The sequence below is a fragment of the Coturnix japonica genome, chromosome 13 (assembly GCF_001577835.2).
Source record: "Coturnix japonica isolate 7356 chromosome 13, Coturnix japonica 2.1, whole genome shotgun sequence".
Lineage (NCBI taxonomy): Eukaryota > Metazoa > Chordata > Aves > Galliformes > Phasianidae > Coturnix > Coturnix japonica.
In genome coordinates, this window is record NC_029528.1 from 1,660,107 (window position 1) to 1,678,364 (window position 18,258).

The 18,258-nt window shown below is 41.7% G+C and overlaps 1 protein-coding gene across 9 annotated transcripts in view; it reads left to right on the plus strand.

Moving 5' to 3' along the window:
• The window catches only part of RAPGEF6 (Rap guanine nucleotide exchange factor 6), a 100,087-nt gene that overhangs the window by 72,364 nt on the left and 9,465 nt on the right, over positions 1–18,258 (plus strand). For 4 of the 9 annotated variants that reach the window (XM_015875547.2, XM_015875553.2, XM_015875552.2 and 1 more), the window contains 11 exons: positions 719–876; positions 1,929–1,943; positions 3,448–3,688; positions 4,775–5,158; positions 7,143–7,354; positions 8,205–8,328; positions 10,263–10,286; positions 12,642–12,862; positions 14,581–14,766; positions 15,218–15,352; positions 16,674–16,787. In XM_015875547.2, the coding sequence (XP_015731033.1) occupies positions 719–876; positions 1,929–1,943; positions 3,448–3,688; positions 4,775–5,158; positions 7,143–7,354; positions 8,205–8,328; positions 10,263–10,286; positions 12,642–12,862; positions 14,581–14,766; positions 15,218–15,352; positions 16,674–16,787 (1,814 nt within the window). Of the gene's footprint in view, positions 1–718; positions 877–1,928; positions 1,944–3,447; positions 3,693–4,774; positions 5,159–7,142; positions 7,355–8,204; positions 8,329–10,262; positions 10,287–12,641; positions 12,863–14,580; positions 14,767–15,217; positions 15,353–16,673; positions 16,788–18,258 lie in introns of those variants that run through there. The other 5 variants (XM_015875548.2, XM_015875556.2, XM_015875549.2 and 2 more) reach the window with 4 other exon arrangements.

The window sequence follows — 18,258 nt, forward strand, 5'->3', positions numbered from 1 at the left end:
GCAGCTGTTCCTTATTGAAGCTGCTTTGTATCTTCAGACATGTCCTTGCTGCTTTTATTATTATTATTATTATTATTATTATTATTATTATTATTATTATTATTATTATTATTATTATTATTATTATTATTATTATTATTTCTTTTTAAGTGCAGTAAATGTGAATCACAGAATCATGCAATGGCCTGGGTTGAAAAGGCCCACAGTGCTCTTCCAGTTCCAACCTGCTGCTATGTGCAGGGTCACCAACCAGCAGCCCAGGCTGCCCAGAGCCACATCCAGCCTGGCCTTGAATGCCTGCAGGGATGGGGCACCCACAGCCTCCTTGGGCAACCTGTTCCAGTGTGTCACCACCCTCTGGGTGAAAAACTTCCTCCTAAGATCCAACCTAAACCTCCCCTGTTTCAGTTCAAAACCATTCCCTCTTGTCCTCTCACTATGCACCCTTGTAAACAGTTGTTCCCCCTCCTGTTTATATGTTTCCTTCAAAGATTGGAAGCCAGCAATGAGGGCTTCTGAATTAGAGAACGAGCCCGGAATAGTTTTTTCTGTCCCAGTGAAGACTTTCAAGTATACATTGCCTTAGTCTCTGCTCTTAAAGCTCGCCTACAGCACTTAATGAAAACATCTGACTGCAGTTATTTTTCCCAAGGTTCACTCATCCAAAGATGACCACATGGATCTTAACACACCTGATTGAAACTAACTTGTTTTGCAGTGATGGCAGCGTGAGCCAATCGCAGGATGACAGCATTGTTGGGACGCGGCAGTGCCGGCACAGCCTGGCCATCATGCCTATTCCTGGGACACTCTCATCCAGCAGCCCCGACCTACTGCAGCCTACAACGAGCATTTTGGATTTCTCTAATCCTTCAGGTAAACAGGAGCATGAGCTTGGTAACTACAAGGCAATTGGTTTTGGGAGGAAAGTTACACCTTCTGCCAGCTTCAAACACACTGAGTGCAGTTACCTCTTTATCTTGCGACCCTACCAGGTCCAAACTGGCAATACACTGAAAATACAGACAGCCCAAACCTCTGTTCCCTGCTTTTTTTGTAGTGTGTGACCTGGCTGCTCGTAAATTAATTAATAAATACATACATTTTTCCACCTGTAAATGTCTTTGATTTACGAGGGCTCTGGTGGAAGCACGTTGTCATCCTGTGCACCTGTCTTGTGTTACCAACTTTCCCAATACCAATTCTTCTGTGACTTGACTTCTCCATCCACCATCTTTTAGTACATATTTCGAACAGTATCGTGGATAGAAGAAGACAACTTTGGTACCAACATTATTACATTATTTTTCATATAATGTCTTGCAGACTTTAATGTTGTTGAGTTATATGTCTGAAAAACTGAGAAGTGTTCTGAGATTTGCAGTCTGGGCTTCCATTGCTGGTACTGAAGGAACGCAGTAGATAGGGTGGCTGCAGGAGGTATTTGCTGTTACATGCAGCTGCCTGTAAACATGTCAAGTCAGAATCATGTTTCCCTATTTCAGATATGAGTTCTGTGCATAAGTATAAATTCTGTGAAGTGCCTTCTGGCTACAGCTTATGTTTATGTAAACTTGCAGTTTTCGCCCTTTAAGAGGAACAAATATATCCTATCAAATGCATAAATATCCATAGCAAATAAGTTCCTTTTCTTTCTGGAGACCCAGTTTCTTATTGTCTACATGAGAGAGGAGGGAGCTACTCACATGTTCTCTAAGAATAATCTACTGCTGTACGAGTTACTGCATAATATGAGCAGTGGATTACAGGTACTTCACAAGTTTGCTGTAGCAACTATGCAATTATTTTTGAATACTAGAGAAAACCAAAACATTTCTGACCATCTAATAGATGCTCTTTGAGTTTTGTAAACATCTTCATCTTGACTTGGTGTTGACACAGTGTTTCTCTTTTTTTCCTGCCCGCAGCTGTTGGGTTTTACTGTAAGTATCCCGATGTACAGCATCCAGAAGGCCTTAATGTTGCATGGCTTGCCTGATAACATAACACATTGCACTGGTGCAGTCATACTGTCTGGGCAGTGGGTAGTCATGTGTCCTGCAAGCTTCCCTTTAATGAAAGTCCATAGACACTCCTTCTGAGCTCTGTAGCTTCGTGGCAGAGTGCTGGGCTGAAGCAGAGAATGGCTCATTTACTTCCCACTTCTGCCACTGATATGCTCGAAGACATATCACGCAGGCTGCTGCACTTCTCTGGGATCTTGCTTTAAACAAATGTAATTACTTGCATCTCTCTTATGGAAACTGGATGATAATGCAGTTTGAGGTTGGGTTTGTTCTGCTTTTGAACTCTGTCTAACTAAAATTTGTGCATGCAAACTGGAAATGCGACCTGTTCAGTCAGAACTTGGATCATGTGTAGGAAAGGACTTTGTACTAATATTTACCTGCTTAAAAGTAAAGGTGATGATATGGACGTGTGCTTGTTTCCATCACTTGCTACTTACAAGCCACATCATGTTTGCATGGCATTTCTTTTCTTCCAAACTACATTTCAGTTTGGTCTTTAAACTTACATGTGTTCTGATTTTTAGGTATGCTAATAACATGGTATGGATGTTTTGGCTCCTGTGTTAATCTGTGATGATTTTAATGAGTGCAGACATTTCCCAAATGATTCCCTCTGGCAGGGGATGCCCTGCCTGGCCAGCCTCTGTCTATGGATGTGGCTCTTACCACCGAGGTTATTAAAGGCTGGGCAAGTAACAGAGAGAGCAGGAGGCACCACTGCAATAACCCCGGGCATCTCTGCTGTGGCACTTACTGATACATTTGCCTCAGAATCTATTTATCTATTTATTTATTTTTGCCAATCAGTGATATTTTGAGAATCTGCAATAACTGTAATGGAGAGAATTATTTCCAAGTGTCAAAGTATAAACTGAACATGTATTTCTTTAGGTGGTTGCTTCTTGCTGTAGTCTGCCCCAGATAAAACTGTTTATAGTTCATAAAATATGTTATAAATAGGGGCACAAGCAAAAGAATTAGCTTCTGGCAGCAGCTGAGTTCCTTCAGGTTGAGAGAGGGAGTGTAAAAGTGTGCAAGCTAGTTCACAGATGCTGCCAGGTCCCCTTTCTCGTCTGCACTCTCCTGCCCTCAGTAGGTGGGTGCACCCAGGGAGGTGCACCTTGGCGCTCAATTCTGGATCACAGGCAAAATAGGAGCAATGCCTCCAAGGATTTTGATGTCCGCTGAGAAGGGCTGTGTACAGGACAGTCATTGGATATGTAGATGTCTTGTACTTTGTGTTCATGGGATAACATAGAAGTTAATTCAGATGTGGAAATGCAGAGAAGTCCTCTTTTTTTCCATTCAAAGACTGAATACTTAAATGGACATTGACCAAACGATTCAGAAAATGACCTCCTGTCTTTCCACAGGAAAATTAACTTCCTACTTTAAAGGCGTTCTTCTGTTATTTCAGATATTCCAGACCAAGTAATAAGAGTTTTCAAAGCAGACCAGCAGAGCTGTTACATCATCATCAGCAAGGACACCACGGCCAAGGAGGTGGTGAGCCATGCTGTCAATGAGTTCAACCTGACTGGAGCCCCCGACACGTATTCCCTGTGTGAGGTGTCCGTCAGCCCCGAGGGGGTCATCAAGCAGCGCCGCCTTCCAGATCAGTTCTCCAAGTTGGCCGACAGGATTCAGCTCAATGGGAGGTAATACAGCCTTTTTGGGGGTTCGGTTGGGATTTGTTTGCCTGTTAGGGTTGAAGCATCTGAAAGGATGGTGTGGAGTGATGTTTTAAAGAAGACGGATGGGTGTCTGTTAGAAGAGCAAGCAAGTAAATGTCAGTAGCACTTTCCTTCCCTTCTCTTCCTGCTCTATCTTCCTTTTCCTTAAGCAAAAACATCCTCACTGACTTTACATCAAACCCTCTCTATGAGAGCTAAATGCAGCAAATCAGGATAACATATAGTGGCTTTCACTTAGAAAGAAAAACTTGTATTTCGTCTGACACTTTCCATATGCACTTCAGGATTAAAGCATTCAGTTAACTGTTCTCGGTGATGTCATGTTGCAATGAACTGATACTAACCTGAGATAAATTCTTCCATTTTTATGTAAACTGTTGCAAATGTTTTCTGACATGTAAAGTGCTTCGCCTTTATCTGATGACCCGGTCCACGCCAGAAAGAAGTTTATAAAGTAAAAATTTCTTTAGTCTTCTCTGCTGGGCAATAGAGAGAACTCATGAGAAATAAACTTCTATGTATCTGAAAGCAAACCTACTTTGGACCATGAAAATTAGTTTTCCAGATACCTTTTCAGTTCCTGAATACTGTGAGCTTTGTGTGAATGTTAATATGCCACACTATATTTACCTTAGAAACCACATTCGATTTGTTTAAGAAATGGGGAAATACATAAATGAGAGATTTCTCAAGACTAATGTGCATTTAAAGTGTTATTTACATATAATTTACCAATGGAAAAGTAATGGACCCTTTTTTGAAGATGAAAGCTGCAGCATGCTACTGAGTACAGCACAGAATACATGAGCAAAGAGGTAGACTGAAACAGCTTTTGAAATGCTGAAGGATGAGGTGCATAATGAACAAAGGGTGTGCTGTCCCTGCCTCCCTCTTTGCCTCTTGTTCTCAATTGTCACCCACAAGGTGGAAATGCCCTCCTCCAAACACTGTGGTGTCAGTAATGTCTGCATTGGTTGGCTGTGGTTCAGTGTCTTTGTGCTCCTTCTGAAGAGCATCTCTAATGTTCTCTTGCAACTCTATTGTTCTTAGGTATTATTTGAAAAACAACATGGAGACGGAAACCTTATGCTCAGATGAGGATGCTCAAGAGCTGCTGAGAGAGAGCCAAATTTCCCTCCTACAGCTGAGCACCATTGAGGTGGCCACTCAGCTTTCCATGAGAGACTTCGAGTTATTTCGTAACATCGAGCCTACAGAGTACATCGATGACCTTTACAAGCTGGACTCCAAAACAGGAAATGCTCACTTGAAGCAGTTTGAGGATGTCATAAATCAAGAGACCTTCTGGGTTGCCATGGAGATTTTAGCTGAGCCCAACCAACTCAAAAGGATGAAGATTATTAAGCATTTTATTAAAATTGCCCTGCACTGTCGAGAGTGCAAGAACTTCAATTCCATGTTTGCGGTTATAAGGTAAAGCGCTTCCCATTTGTCAGATCTGATTTGTGGTGTCACCGGCAGCTCTGTTAATGCGAGCTGAAAAAAAGGCATATCTTCACAGACTGCCAGTGGTGTGGGGTGGTGTCAAGAGAAGTGCTGAGCTTTTCAAACTACCAGAGTGGGCCACTGTCACTGCGTTCTGTGCCTGCCTTGCCCTCAGAAGCTCAGTGTCTGTGTGTGACAGTCTCTTTCACATTACCTAGCAGGGAAAGAGAAGATTTGGACAAGAACGTCATTTGATTGATGAAGTCCAGAAACATGCCTGAAAGTCGCTGCCATTTTCTGTGATTGTAGCACCCAGTTTCCCTTTTTTCAGTCAGTGTTGCTTTTTCAGTGTGCGTTGAGTCATATCTGCAGTGATGAGATTACTTCCTTTCTTTCATTCTAAGGACTTCCTCAAATCAGTCTTGTTTCAGTTGAATATTCCTTCTCATTCTTTCTACTCACCTGCTTGTTCTCCTGTTTTTTTCTCTCTTCACAGTTAGACTTTCTCTTCTGATTTATACTAAGTGCTGCTACTTTGACTCTAATGGTGTCAGTTCAGCATTTACTTTATTTGCAGATTTGCAAAGCCCTGATTGTATTAAAAAGAAAAGAAAATCACTGATTCATCAGACAGATTCGTACTGCATCCCGGCACAGTCTTAGAAATACCATCTTATAATATTAATTCTATAAGATCTTCTTCCATGTCTTGCCACTGTATCACATGATATTGGCTTCTGCTTAGCCATATATTAAAGAGTGAATGAATTCCCTTAGAAGATGCTGCCCCAGCCACCAGGGCTGTTACTACTCGGTACATGATGAATACAAATGTGGATGCTGAGTGTAAATTCTATTTCCTTCTTCCTCATCCCCCATGCTTTATTGTAGGTGGAAAAATAACTTGTCTTATTTCTGAGTTCAGCCTCATGAGGCCATGACTGAAGTGGTCTTTGATCAAAAAATAGCAAATAAAGTAGCTTTTATTGTGCCCTTGTTTCCAGAGGAGCATGTTTCTGTTGGCATATGGCACAAGGATTCTCTTTCCTGCCTTGCATTTCATGTCAATATGATGCCATGTGTTACATGAAACAGGAAGATACCATCTTAATATAGCACAGAAAAGAGAAGCTGTGTGGAGACATATGTTAGATTTCTCATGAGAGAAGGCTTTGCTTGTGACTTTACAATAGTGTGGGGAGAACTCTGTGGTGGGAGAAAAAAAAAAAGGCAAAACAAGTTTTAGAGGCTTTTAAACTGAGAAAAAATCTTCACAGAAGGGCAAAATGCATCAGTTCAGGTTTGATAGTGAGTGCTGGAGAACGTCACCTTCCAGTGCTGCACGTAAAAGGACTTCGCAGTGACTGCAACGCTTCTTGAGCAAAACTGGTGACCATTTACCATGGGGAGTGATTTAGTTGATTTTTTTTTTTTTACTGTGTCCAACTAATTCTGGATATATCTTTACTTAGTGTGTGAGTGGGGCATAGTGACAAGTGGTGGCTTATCTGCTTCTCTGAGTTCAGTCTCTTAGTGTTTATAGTTCTCCCAAGCATTGCCATTTTGCCTGCCACCCTTCTCCATTGCCTCTACAGCCATGTGTTTGCCACATGAATTTTCCAACTTTTTTGTCCTTACTTGCAGTAAACATTTTCACAGGAGAAAAGTGGTTTGCAAATTAAATGACCCTCAGTGCTGTTTTGGCAGGCGAACTCCAAGTTCATACCCTGTGAATAAGGAGCAGTCATTATCTCTACAGTTCTCTCTTTCTCTTGCTTACAAGCAGCAGTGGGCTTTGTGATGGACTTGCAGCCTGGCGCTCCCCCAGCTTTCAGTTAACCATGTGAAAACTGTAACCCCCCCCCCAAGAAAAAAAGCCCCACAACCCTTTCAAAAGGGAACAATTCCACTAACAGCTAATGATGGAACATATTCCACTAACAGCTAATGATGGAACATATCTGCCTTACAGTGGGTTAAATCTGGCTCCAGTGGCACGACTCAGAGGCACTTGGGAAAAGCTACCAAGCAAGTATGAGAAGCACCTCAGAGACCTTCAAGATCTTTTTGATCCATCTCGAAACATGGCGAAGTACCGCAACATCCTCAGCAGTCAGAGCATGCAGCCTCCAATTATTCCACTCTTCCCTGTTGTCAAGAAGGATATCACATTTCTACATGAAGGTAATGTCGAACACAGCGAAATAATAAACCAGGCACTGAATACGTTATAGCCCTTTCTTTGGTGCTCCGTGATTCAACAGATGTCTAAAGGGAAGCTGTTGCCAGTAGGGTGTTTTTGATGCATCCTTTGTAGGAGCACAGTGAAACAGAACCGTGAATGCAGATGAGACTAAACCCAGACAAAAAAAATTAAACAATAAGTGAGTATTTGGAGTATTTTAAAAGCAGTTTAGGATGGCTCTGCTGCTTAGTAATGGCACTGCTAGGAGAAATACATTTCTCATATTAGAATTTATTGCTGCAATGTTTCTAGATTTCTTATTCTGTGTTGTGGCTTTCAGACAGCTCTGATGATACAACACCTCCTACTATTGCTTTCAGCATTTTTAAGGGTTTTTGTTTAAACCCTTCCATTTTATCCTCCTTACAAAAAGTTCTGTTCGCAGTTGGTTAAGGCTGAGCTGAGCACTCACAGCTATCCCAGATTCTTGGTTTTGACCCTTCAGGACTGTCTGTGCTGATTTCAGAGTGTGAATGCTACAGACGTCAGTTCTTTATTTTGCATCCATGCCCATGAATTTAGGCATAGTTCATTTGCTCCTCTTTCCTTTTCCTAATAAGTATTACTTCAAAAATGGATTAATGAGAGCAGTGCTGGGTGGTTGGGGTGGATCTGTCTTTTTGCTTGAGTTTTTTGTTTTCCTGCTGCATTGACCAAAGCTACATTGACTAGAGCGGAGTTGTTGATGGAGTGCAGGGAAGGAGAACAGCTAATGTGGGGGGGATGGAAACATGTTTTGTATGAAGAAACATTTCTTATTCTTTGTGTGTGTGCATTTCAATTGTGCAGGAAATGATTCCAAAGTGGACGGCCTGGTAAATTTTGAGAAACTCAGGATGATTGCCAAAGAAATCCGCCAAGTAGTGAGGATGACCTCAGCCAACATGGATCCGGCCGTAATGTTCAGACAAAGGTGTGCAAATTAGAAAGGCAGTAGGACTGCAGGTGGCTCAGTGGGTGGGTGGGGATCTGGGTTAATGTGTGCATCAGTGTGTCAGTATCCCATTGTGTGACTTACCATTAACATTTACCATCAGAACCACAATCTTTATCAAGTTTTGGCAATGCGACCGATGCTCCTAAGGGTTACTTTTAACATGACTGCTAAATCAGTTCGTCTAATGTAGCCAAGAAGAATATGATCAATAAAATAATGGGTAGAATTTTAGAGCAATATAGTGTCAGGTGAAAACCACACATATAAAATAAAACACAGAAATGGCCCGTCTGCGAGCCTGAAATGTTGCTTTTAACAAACCACTAAAAAACCTCTGATAAAATATTTAAAAATAAAACAACCAAGTAATATTTTTTATCTGTTCTAAGCACAGCTTGCTACACCTACATAGTGTTTGGTGTCTTCAGGCTGTATGCAGATGGAGAGTGTGTTCTTGCCTTGATTTTCTTCCTTTTTTTCCCCAATGCAGTACATCATCAGGCTTGATGTTAACAAACTGCAGAACAAAAGCACCATGATGTAGTGCTGGTGAGCTCCAGATTACACTTAGCAGAACTGAGTAATACCCTGCATCTATTTGCTTATCTCTGGCAGAGAGAGCATCCCCAGCTCCGGCCAGCCCTGCTGGTAGGGTCCTATTGGCCATCCCATCCCACTCTTGAGCTCAGTGCCCAGCCCAGTGGGGAGGTGGGTCCATAAGTAACTGCATGGCTTCTACTTAGAAAAGCAGCGGAATAACCCAGTGCTTTGGATTCATCAACAGCAGTGGGTCCTGTTTGGCACTGGCCTTCAGGGCTGGCTGTCAGCAGCTGTGAATATTTGGTTTAAAATCAGCCTGGTTGAAATATGAGGAAAAAATAATAGATCCCTCATAGAAGTTGTTTAAGGATGGATTCATTTCTAAGCGGAGGGTCACCTTCATGCTGTTACATTTCAGCCACTGAAACTCCCTTTTTAATATGAAACTACAAAGCTCCTTCTGAGTTAGCTGCTCTTCAGAAAACGTGGCATTCACAGATTAAATGGATGTGTACATCAGTTTCCCTGATGCTCCTTCCAGTTCTGAGACCTAACGAAGTCTGATCACTAGAGGAATTACTAGTAAATGAAGTTACCTTTCATATCCTAGCCAGAATTAACACAGCGCCTTTTAATGACCGTAGTTTAAAAAGTGCCTACCCAGTTAAAAGGCACAGGATCTGATATTAGTGATAGTGCCAAAGATTAAAAGAAAACGACTCCTCGTTTTCAGCGTTGAGATTCATTTGCATTGCCTCTGGTGTTTGATCTATCAGTTTGTGGCATGGAGCACCAACAAGCGTTTTTGAAGATTAAAAATGAACGAGGAAAGATGTTTGTTAGTGGTAACGTGAGACCTGCTAACGAGTTCATTGCCAATTAATACAGAGCATTGAGCTTTTCAGGGTGTGTTTGGCAAACAGCTTGTTTTCCAGCAAGCAATCAAGGGAAAACAACACCATAAACATGAATACTGATGATTCCTCATACGTTTACTGCCATTCTAATGCAAAGAATAAATTAACTCAGTCATGTTATCTACAGTATGAATAAATTAAGAAGCTTTTGCTTGCTCCATCAGAATTGAGTTTGACTTCCTGAAAATATAACATGAGTTTGGCTTTTCAGTTCAGAGGTTAAACTTAAACAGAAAAAAACTGATAGATTCTTCCATGTTGGAGTGTTTGAGCAAGTCCTGTCCTTGCATTCCATGACAACATTGTGTTATTGTTTGAGAACAGTTTTGCTGTATAATTTTCTTTTCTGTTCTTTCCTGTCTACATCTTTCTTCCTGACTCTCAACTGTTTATTTTTTTCCTGTGCTTTTCTGTTCAAATACATGCTTCAATGTATATGGCTCTTGCTTACAGGAAGAAGAGGTGGAGAAGTTTGGGGTAAGTGTAGAGCTGAATGCAACTAAGATAAATAAAGATTATGCAACTCTTAACATACTGCATCCTCCTCGTTAGTGCATGCTCCTGAAGTACAGCATGCATTTTATTAACCCTGCAATACGTATTTTTTTGAATACAGGAATAAGAGATTTTACAGTCAACTTTGTACAGCAGCTGTAGAGGTGCTGAGTCGCTTCTATGTGCTAGACAAGTTGTTGGCGTTTTGGCTTACTGCATAAAGAGAAAAACGACTGTGTGGTTATATTAGGAGGCAAACTCTATTGGGAAATTAATAACTCGGTCTTTATATGTAACACATTTTAGCCAATATGCATTTGAAACTGTAAAGAGGCGCTGAGTTGTGATAATGGTTGAGCAGCTCCCCCCTCTGAGTTTAAGCTTCAAAGTCTTTATTTTTTTAATGTGCATTTGAAACGCACTTCATGTGCCAGAATCCTTGCTGAAGTTTTAGTTCAAGGCTGGATGTTGAAATGACTGTGATGGAGGGTACTGGGGTTACCTGGTGAGCAAGCTGGCAGTGGCATTGGGCAGTGAGCTGGAGGTGACTCTGCAGCCATATTTTGTGCATTCTCCCCTGCATCTTTGCCCCTCAGCTGCTACCTGCGTACATCAGCCTATGTGCCTTTGCCCTTTGAAGCTCTTCTGTTCATTCTGTGGACTCAAAGCCAGCAGTACATCCAAAAAAGAGATGTGTGCTGGGGAGGGACCAGCAGCAGGGCAGGCTGGGGGCAGCTTTGGGTGCTGCTCCCTGCAGTGAGCTGGGCTGGCAACAGGACGGGGCGCAGCTCAGTGTGCAGCTCATGGTGGGGATTAAGTACAGGTCCCTCTGGGATCCTTCCGTGCAGAGCTGTGTGTGCTGTGCTGTAGTGATTTCCAGCCTTTGGGATTGCTGGGAACTTGAGGTTGTAAGGGAAAATGATTTTTAAGGGAAATGAAGTTGACTGAAAAAGTGAACTCCAAAATTAGAAGAAACGGTGTGTACACATGAAATAAAGTATGCATTCTGTATATATAATTAAAAAGAAAGATGATGTATTTTCCTTTTTTGTTACAGAATAGGCATTAATTTTGTTCTTGTCTGTACAGAAATCAGTTCCAATGAGTGTCAACAGTCCGTTCTGCCATCTGCTGCTCTTTGCCTGTAACAGCGATAGCTTTTTGTTTAATTAAGCTATACATATCTGCCACAGTATTTAAGCTTATATTTTTCCCTTAGCTTAATTTATGAATCATCTTCATAAATACTGCAGACAGGTGGTTTCCACCATTTCTTTGCTTTTAAACTCAACGTGTTCAATCCTTCAGGCTTCCTCCAGCAATATATTTCATCCTGGGTCTGTTAGCTATGGCAGCTCTTCTGTGCTGGGGTTTGTTTATCCTTCCACAAATGATTCTGGAAGCGCACCCGAGATTTTTCTAAGTAACTTTAGAAATAATTCAGCCTTTTAAAATCATTTGACTATTTTTTTTATTTTTTTTTTAAATACAAAACCAAAACCCACACCTTCTTTGAGCAGCTTTGCTGCAGCTTCCCACTGGAGTTTTCTTGTAACATATGTGATGGTCTCCATTTACTAAAGCATACAAATGGATTGGAGCTGAAGCGGCCATAGGACTCCTGGAAGCTGAACAGATGTGATGTCTATAACTGGCTGTATCTCGGTCAGTTGTTTGGGCACTGATGTCATTGCCTTTCATAGATGTGAGTCCATACAAGCATATGTATGTTATGGCTGCCGTCCTGACCTTTGTTGGGATACATTTTTAATGAGCTGCTGTTCTAAAGGGTTTTTACTTAATTGGAGAAAGGAATTAAACGTGCAACAAATTGTGCTTTGCTTATTAAACACAGTTTAAAGTTTTTGCATATTTAAGCACAGTTAAAAGCTCAGGTTTCTAAGTGGTCATTTCTGTGGCCAGCAGGATGGTGGCAAGTTACTGCTGTAAGCCTGCAGCACACAGTGGGCACCAAACTCCTTACACAAACAAAGTTAGCTAGTTTATCTTGCAGAAATAGCGTGGGTTGTGCAGAACAGGAGCACAATCCATCAGCAGAGCAGACTGGGTGCTTGGCACAACCTGTGCCTCATTCTTGCAAGTCCCACAGTTCCACGTGCAACCCTTTCCTAGGCTCCAATTGCTGCTCTTCTCTTGACCAGAGTATTTTAAGACAACCGATGTTTTAATGCTGTTCATCTTTTTTAACTCATTTGCATCAGCATGCACTATCCCTAACTGAAGAATACTGGTAATAACCTGCTTTGACGTACGCTGTTTAGCTCCCCGTTGCTGCTGAGACCTCAGGCCTGACCACTGTGCTCTTTTTCTTTGCAGGTCTCTGAGCCAGGGCAGCACCAACTCCAACATGCTGGACGTGCAGGGAGGAGCGCACAAGAAGCGCGCACGGCGCAGCTCGCTGCTCAATGCCAAGAAGCTGTATGAGGATGCGCAGATGGCGAGAAAGGTGAAGCAATATCTCTCCAACCTGAACGTGGAGACAGACGAGGAGAAGGTCCAGATCCTGTCCCTGCAGTGTGAGCCTGCCTACAGCACCTGTAAGTGCAGCCATCTGTCAGGGTGGCAGTTTTAAATGTTTGAAAACACGGTTCTTTCCCTGGAAAAACCACCTAGGATCTTTCTCTTCTCCCTCCAAGAAAAACCACTCCGAGAAGCAGCTTGTTTGTCAGTTCGTATCGTCACAAGCTGATAGAGTTTCAGCAACCCAGCATTAACATTCTGATCTTGGCTGAGTTCAGAAAACTTTAGCGACGTTTTTTATTGTAACCTTTAGTTCCTAAAGCGTGTGTCTTTTCATCAGCCTGGAAGGAAATTCAATAGTACATTAGCTCTGTTCTTGCCCCGTTGTCCTTGTACAGAATTAGGACGGATAAAAGTAACGTTTACCATATGAACAGCAAGAAAATGAAAAGAGACAAAATCAATACAGAAGCTGCAGTGACTTACAGCTCAGAATAAACGAAGGTTGCTGAGAAGCAGAAGTCAAGTCAATATTGACTGATGGGGTTGACATGGCTTGACAGTCAAAAATAGAGGACTACGGCAGGACAGTTTTCATAGTTTGAAGCCTTGTGCAGCGGTCTAACTAAACCGATCTTCTCTTGTACAGCAAATTCTTATTTCAAATTGAGAAATGGGAATTGCGTTTTATTTGGATCCTTACAAATGTTCTAATTCCTGAACAGTAGGGTTGTCTCAAAATAGAGAAGTGGTTACCTCGCTAATCAAAGTGACGTCTCATGCTTGTTTGATGTGCAAATGCAGCATCTTAAGCTTTATTTTGTCCTCAAATACCATTTTATCTGTGATGAGGTAACTTAAAAGCAGGAATAGGAAATGACACCTTGAAGATAAAAATTGAAATCCTTTCCATTATTCAGTACTAAGAGCGCGAATTCCTGTTGTCTCCCAAAGAGCCTTTCTGTGGATTTTATTGCTCAGATAGAAGTAATGTAAAGAAAGACCATACCTGACTCCATTTTTAAAATGTTGAATTCAGTGCATTCACATTGGTCTTATACCTGAGGTTGCTGGGAATCACAGGTAGCTCTGATTAGGAAGATGGAAGGCGTGAGCTGTTACGGTTGTGCCTGTTCTGTCAGGGATCCTGGTACATGGCTTTGCAGGTGGCTTTTGTGCAGGTAATTTTTTTCCTTGCATTCAGAGAAGTCAGAGGTAGAGCTGTCCACCCTTAAGCCTTCTTCCTTTCTTCCAACTTTGCCTGCAGGAACAGTGAACAGTGGCTATGCTGCAGTCCAAACAATTCCAAGGTTACTTCAGGGGAATTCAGATGGCCGTAACTCCATAGTTTATTAATTGCTGTGTAATTAAAGTAGAAATTGAATCCGTGCCCTGTGCTGTAAATCAATTGTGCCACCTAGTGAGAGATCTGATGCTGGATGCAGAACAACCATTCGCTCTACTTTCTGTGGCATTACATCATTTTGAAGGAGATGCTGTTCTGCTTCTGTGCTCTGTGTACGAGCATTTTAAATACTGAACTTAATTGCAGTCAAAATAAACCACAGCCTTTTTGGTTTTGGATGGAGTGCCTCTATGACACTTAACAGTTTGCTTTTTTAAAATGCCAGTTTGTGCACCTGCCTCTTTGCTGCAACAAGGCAGGAATGTTGGGAATTCAAAGCGTTCCAAATGTTTTATCTGCTTCATACCATAGTTGCCTTTATCTGGTTGTGCTTGTAATAACCCTGCAATTCAAAGGGCCAGATATTGATAACCACTTTTTCCATGACAGTGACAAAGAATTTAAGTGAGAGAAGAGGGGCAAAATCCTCGGAAATGTCTCCAGTGCCCATGAGATCTATTGGTCAGACCACTAAGGCCCATCAGCAGAACAGAATGAGCCAAGTTCTTCAGGTTCCATCTGTGAACTTATACCCCAGCAGGAAGAAGGGGCTTTCAAAGGATCACGTCACCTTCAGTGAGTATCCTTGCTCAGCCAGCTGGAGCTGGCCGGATTATTTAAGATCCCTTTATGCAGGTGTCTACGTTAAGTCCTTGAATGATTCTAGCTTAGGTTGTCTTAATATCTCTCTTGAACAGGTCAGATGTACAGTGCTGAGCCTTTTCCTGTGTATTTTTGCATTCTAAAGAGATCTTGCCCCAGCTTAGAAGAATAGCATGGTTGGTTTATTTTCCTGACAAAAAGAATTATGTTTTAGTGAAATTGTCAGAACAAATAAAATGTGTTTAATATTTTAAGCTCTGGAATGCTATTGTAATAACATTATTGTCAAAAGGAGCAACACTTATTTGTTGACCCTACTGAGTGTCAAGTATATTGTTTCTAAGCTTGCCAATTGCAAGCACTGTTATCTATTAAAGCACTTCTAATATATTTGCATAGCTTGAAATGACTCTTGTTGTTATAGGTACAGGCTCGCCACAGAAGTCATTAAGCTTGTCTGAGGAAGTAAGTAGCAAGAAACAGACAGATGACACAATGTCCATGGCATCTTCTTTGCACTCCAGCCCCCCAGCTTCTCCTCAGGGCTCTCCACGCAAAGGTACGTGTGCTCCATGGGTGTGCAGTAGGTGCCAGCATCTGTCACAGGATCATTTGTTGGTAACTTCATGTGAGAGGGGTGGTAATGTACATAATTCATGTCAAGAATAGATTCATGTGTTTCTATCTGTTAATAACAGGCATTGTTTTCCATTATATTGTATATGTTTTGGCCTTCAAAGTGACCTAATTTGTAAGGACTAGAAGAATTAATTTCTTGAGAATACCTTAAGTGCTTGTGACAGAGTTGCCAACAGTTTTAAGTGCTGTGACACCCACCAGCACCCTGGTCCTGATTTAGGTGACCACTCAGGTGGACAGGATTTGTAAACCTGGGGATTTCCTGGAGATAGTTGGTGTAGCACACAGACTGCAGCTGTTGGCATCTTATGTTTTTGCCTAAGGTAGCTGCAGTATCAAGGGATTAGAGGGAGATGGAGGTAAAACACTGTCCTGGATCTCCAGAGCAGCTGGTTTTGATGGCTACAAAAGTAGTGCATTCATCCAAGTCCTGGAGTTGCTATTGATATTTTTTGTTCTTGTGCACAGGGCTTTGTATATATCCCTGTCTATATTGATGCCCTGAGAATCCCTTTATTTTTGATACCTTCGTAAAAGACCTGCATCACTTCATCATTAGTCAAGCTTGGATGGGAATTCGTTTGAAATCTCTTAACACCACTTTATAGTGAGCCAGTGTGGTCAGTGCCCAATGGTGTAAGGCATTTCTCCATCCCTTCTGTGCTGCTTTCGACTCACTGGCAGCCCAGAGCCACAGCATTGGCATGGCATGGCATGGTGACTTGCTGCATCTTCTCACCAGTTTCAGTGGGAGATCTGCTGGCCCATCCGCTTCTGCCTTCACGACATACTGTTTTCTTGAGGAGAATGTCACTTACTTAGACACAGCATATGTGTAAGAACCTCAACTTCATGGGCTGCCAAACCCAGTTTCACTGGGATTTCACTTCTATAAACATGTTAATTTGATTGACTTTCTTTGAAAAATACTTTGTTTCTTGGGGGATTATTTCATTAATTTAACTTGCTTTTAGCATATTGTTAGCACTGGACTAATTTGATTAAGGTAATTCATACCCTGTTGTGTGTGCACAGCTCATTGAACGTAAATTAGGTGCTTCGCAGACAGCTGAAAGATGTAATTTCAGGCATGAACACGTTTTACTAAATCTTAGATTTCATTTTTGTTTGAGCTTTGCCTAAGTGGTGTGCAAAGAAGATGGAAGATCTTTTCTTTTTTAAATCAACACGTTACTTTTGCTGTAATTTATCACGATCTGCCTCTGTGTACTTCGTTGCAGTTGGTAACATCCCAAGGTCGGATAACTGCAGTCAGATGAATCTCTCTGGGTCTTCCTCGTCCCTTGCCAGTGAAACCAGCAACAAGAACAGCGGACAACGCAGCTATGGAATAGGTGGGGCTTACTTACAAAAGAAAATACAGATGATTGTCAAAGCGAGAGACAGACCTGACGTAAGCGAAAAGGGAGAAAGAAAGAATGAGAGTGAAAAGGCAGAAGTTGAGCATGAGCACAGGAGAGAAAAGGGACACCTGTTCAGAAGACTTAGGGAAAGAAGCTTCTCCAGGGAAAGAACAGCTTTTACTGCAAAAAGGGAAACAGAGCACGTTCAAGCCTCAGAAAGCAGTGAAACCCAAAAGGACAGAGACAGTGATGCTCTGAGTACAGCGAGTCTCTGTAGCAACAGCAATTCACTGACATGTGACTGTCTGCAGATGCGGCCTAGGAGGAGAAGGAAGACTCTCTGATGTATTTTTAGAAGACAGACTGATGTCCATTCAGTATCAGTTATGCTGATGTTATCTAAGTTATGTTAGCATTGTGCAGTTACGTACAGGTAGCTGTTCAATGTACTTTATTCACCTGTCCAAAACTAAGAAGTTTTTGTGTCAGTATTACTTACTCACCACACTTACAACACAGTAAAGAAATAACGTGAGATATGGAAAATCAAGGAACAGGTACAGTGGCAGTTCTCTTACTTAGTGTTGGCAGATACCAACAAAACAGTAAGTTCTGTGTCATTGTCTTTATTTGACTCAAAGTAGTTCCTCCTGTGATGTAAATCAGATGCTCATTTCTAGCATTGCTGGGTTTGTGTGCGCTTGTGTGGGCCTCATTCTGCTAAGCTTTTCAGCCCAGGAAAAGCTTGCATTTCTCCTGTTCCTGTGTGTAAGTGCCATTATTTAATGATCCAGCTTTCAGACAGAGCTTGTCGCTCTAAGAGAGAGGAGTCCTTCTGATCTCCAGATCTTTTAGGTTCTTGAAGAGGTGTATCTTAAAGGGGGCACAGCAAGAACATTTCTTACAGTGGTGCTAATTTTAAAGAGTCTATTGGGCTAAATAAAGAATATGAGATACTAATTGTCACCAAAGGAAAGGAAAGTGAAATTTGGTGTTAAAAATGCTGGTCCTTGATGTGTATTTTTTCAATGATAAATGTGTATCAGTTCTCTAGTTGGATGATATTGATGATATTTACTGCTTGTATTGCTCTTAAAGTCTTATAGCAGTAATCAAGCTTGAACTGTGAAACCTCTCAAAGTGGGAGCTGTGCACGCAGTGGCTGTATGCTAGTGGCTCCAGGTGCCGTCCTGTGATCTTTGTTTGGAGTATTTTTTGTGGACCCAATTGCATCAGCCTCAAAGTTGTTTGTATTGCTAGTATGATTTTTAACTTCCTGATCGCTTTGCATTTTCACCTAACTGATGTGAATTTGTGACAGCCCAACTGAAAGGCATCAGTAGATAGAAATGAAGGGAAACATTGATTAATTGTCAGGAAATTGGATAAAAAATACTAATCCAAGGACTTTGTCAACTGTGTACTGATATGGTCTCCTGTAAAGCAAGGAGGCGATGTTTTC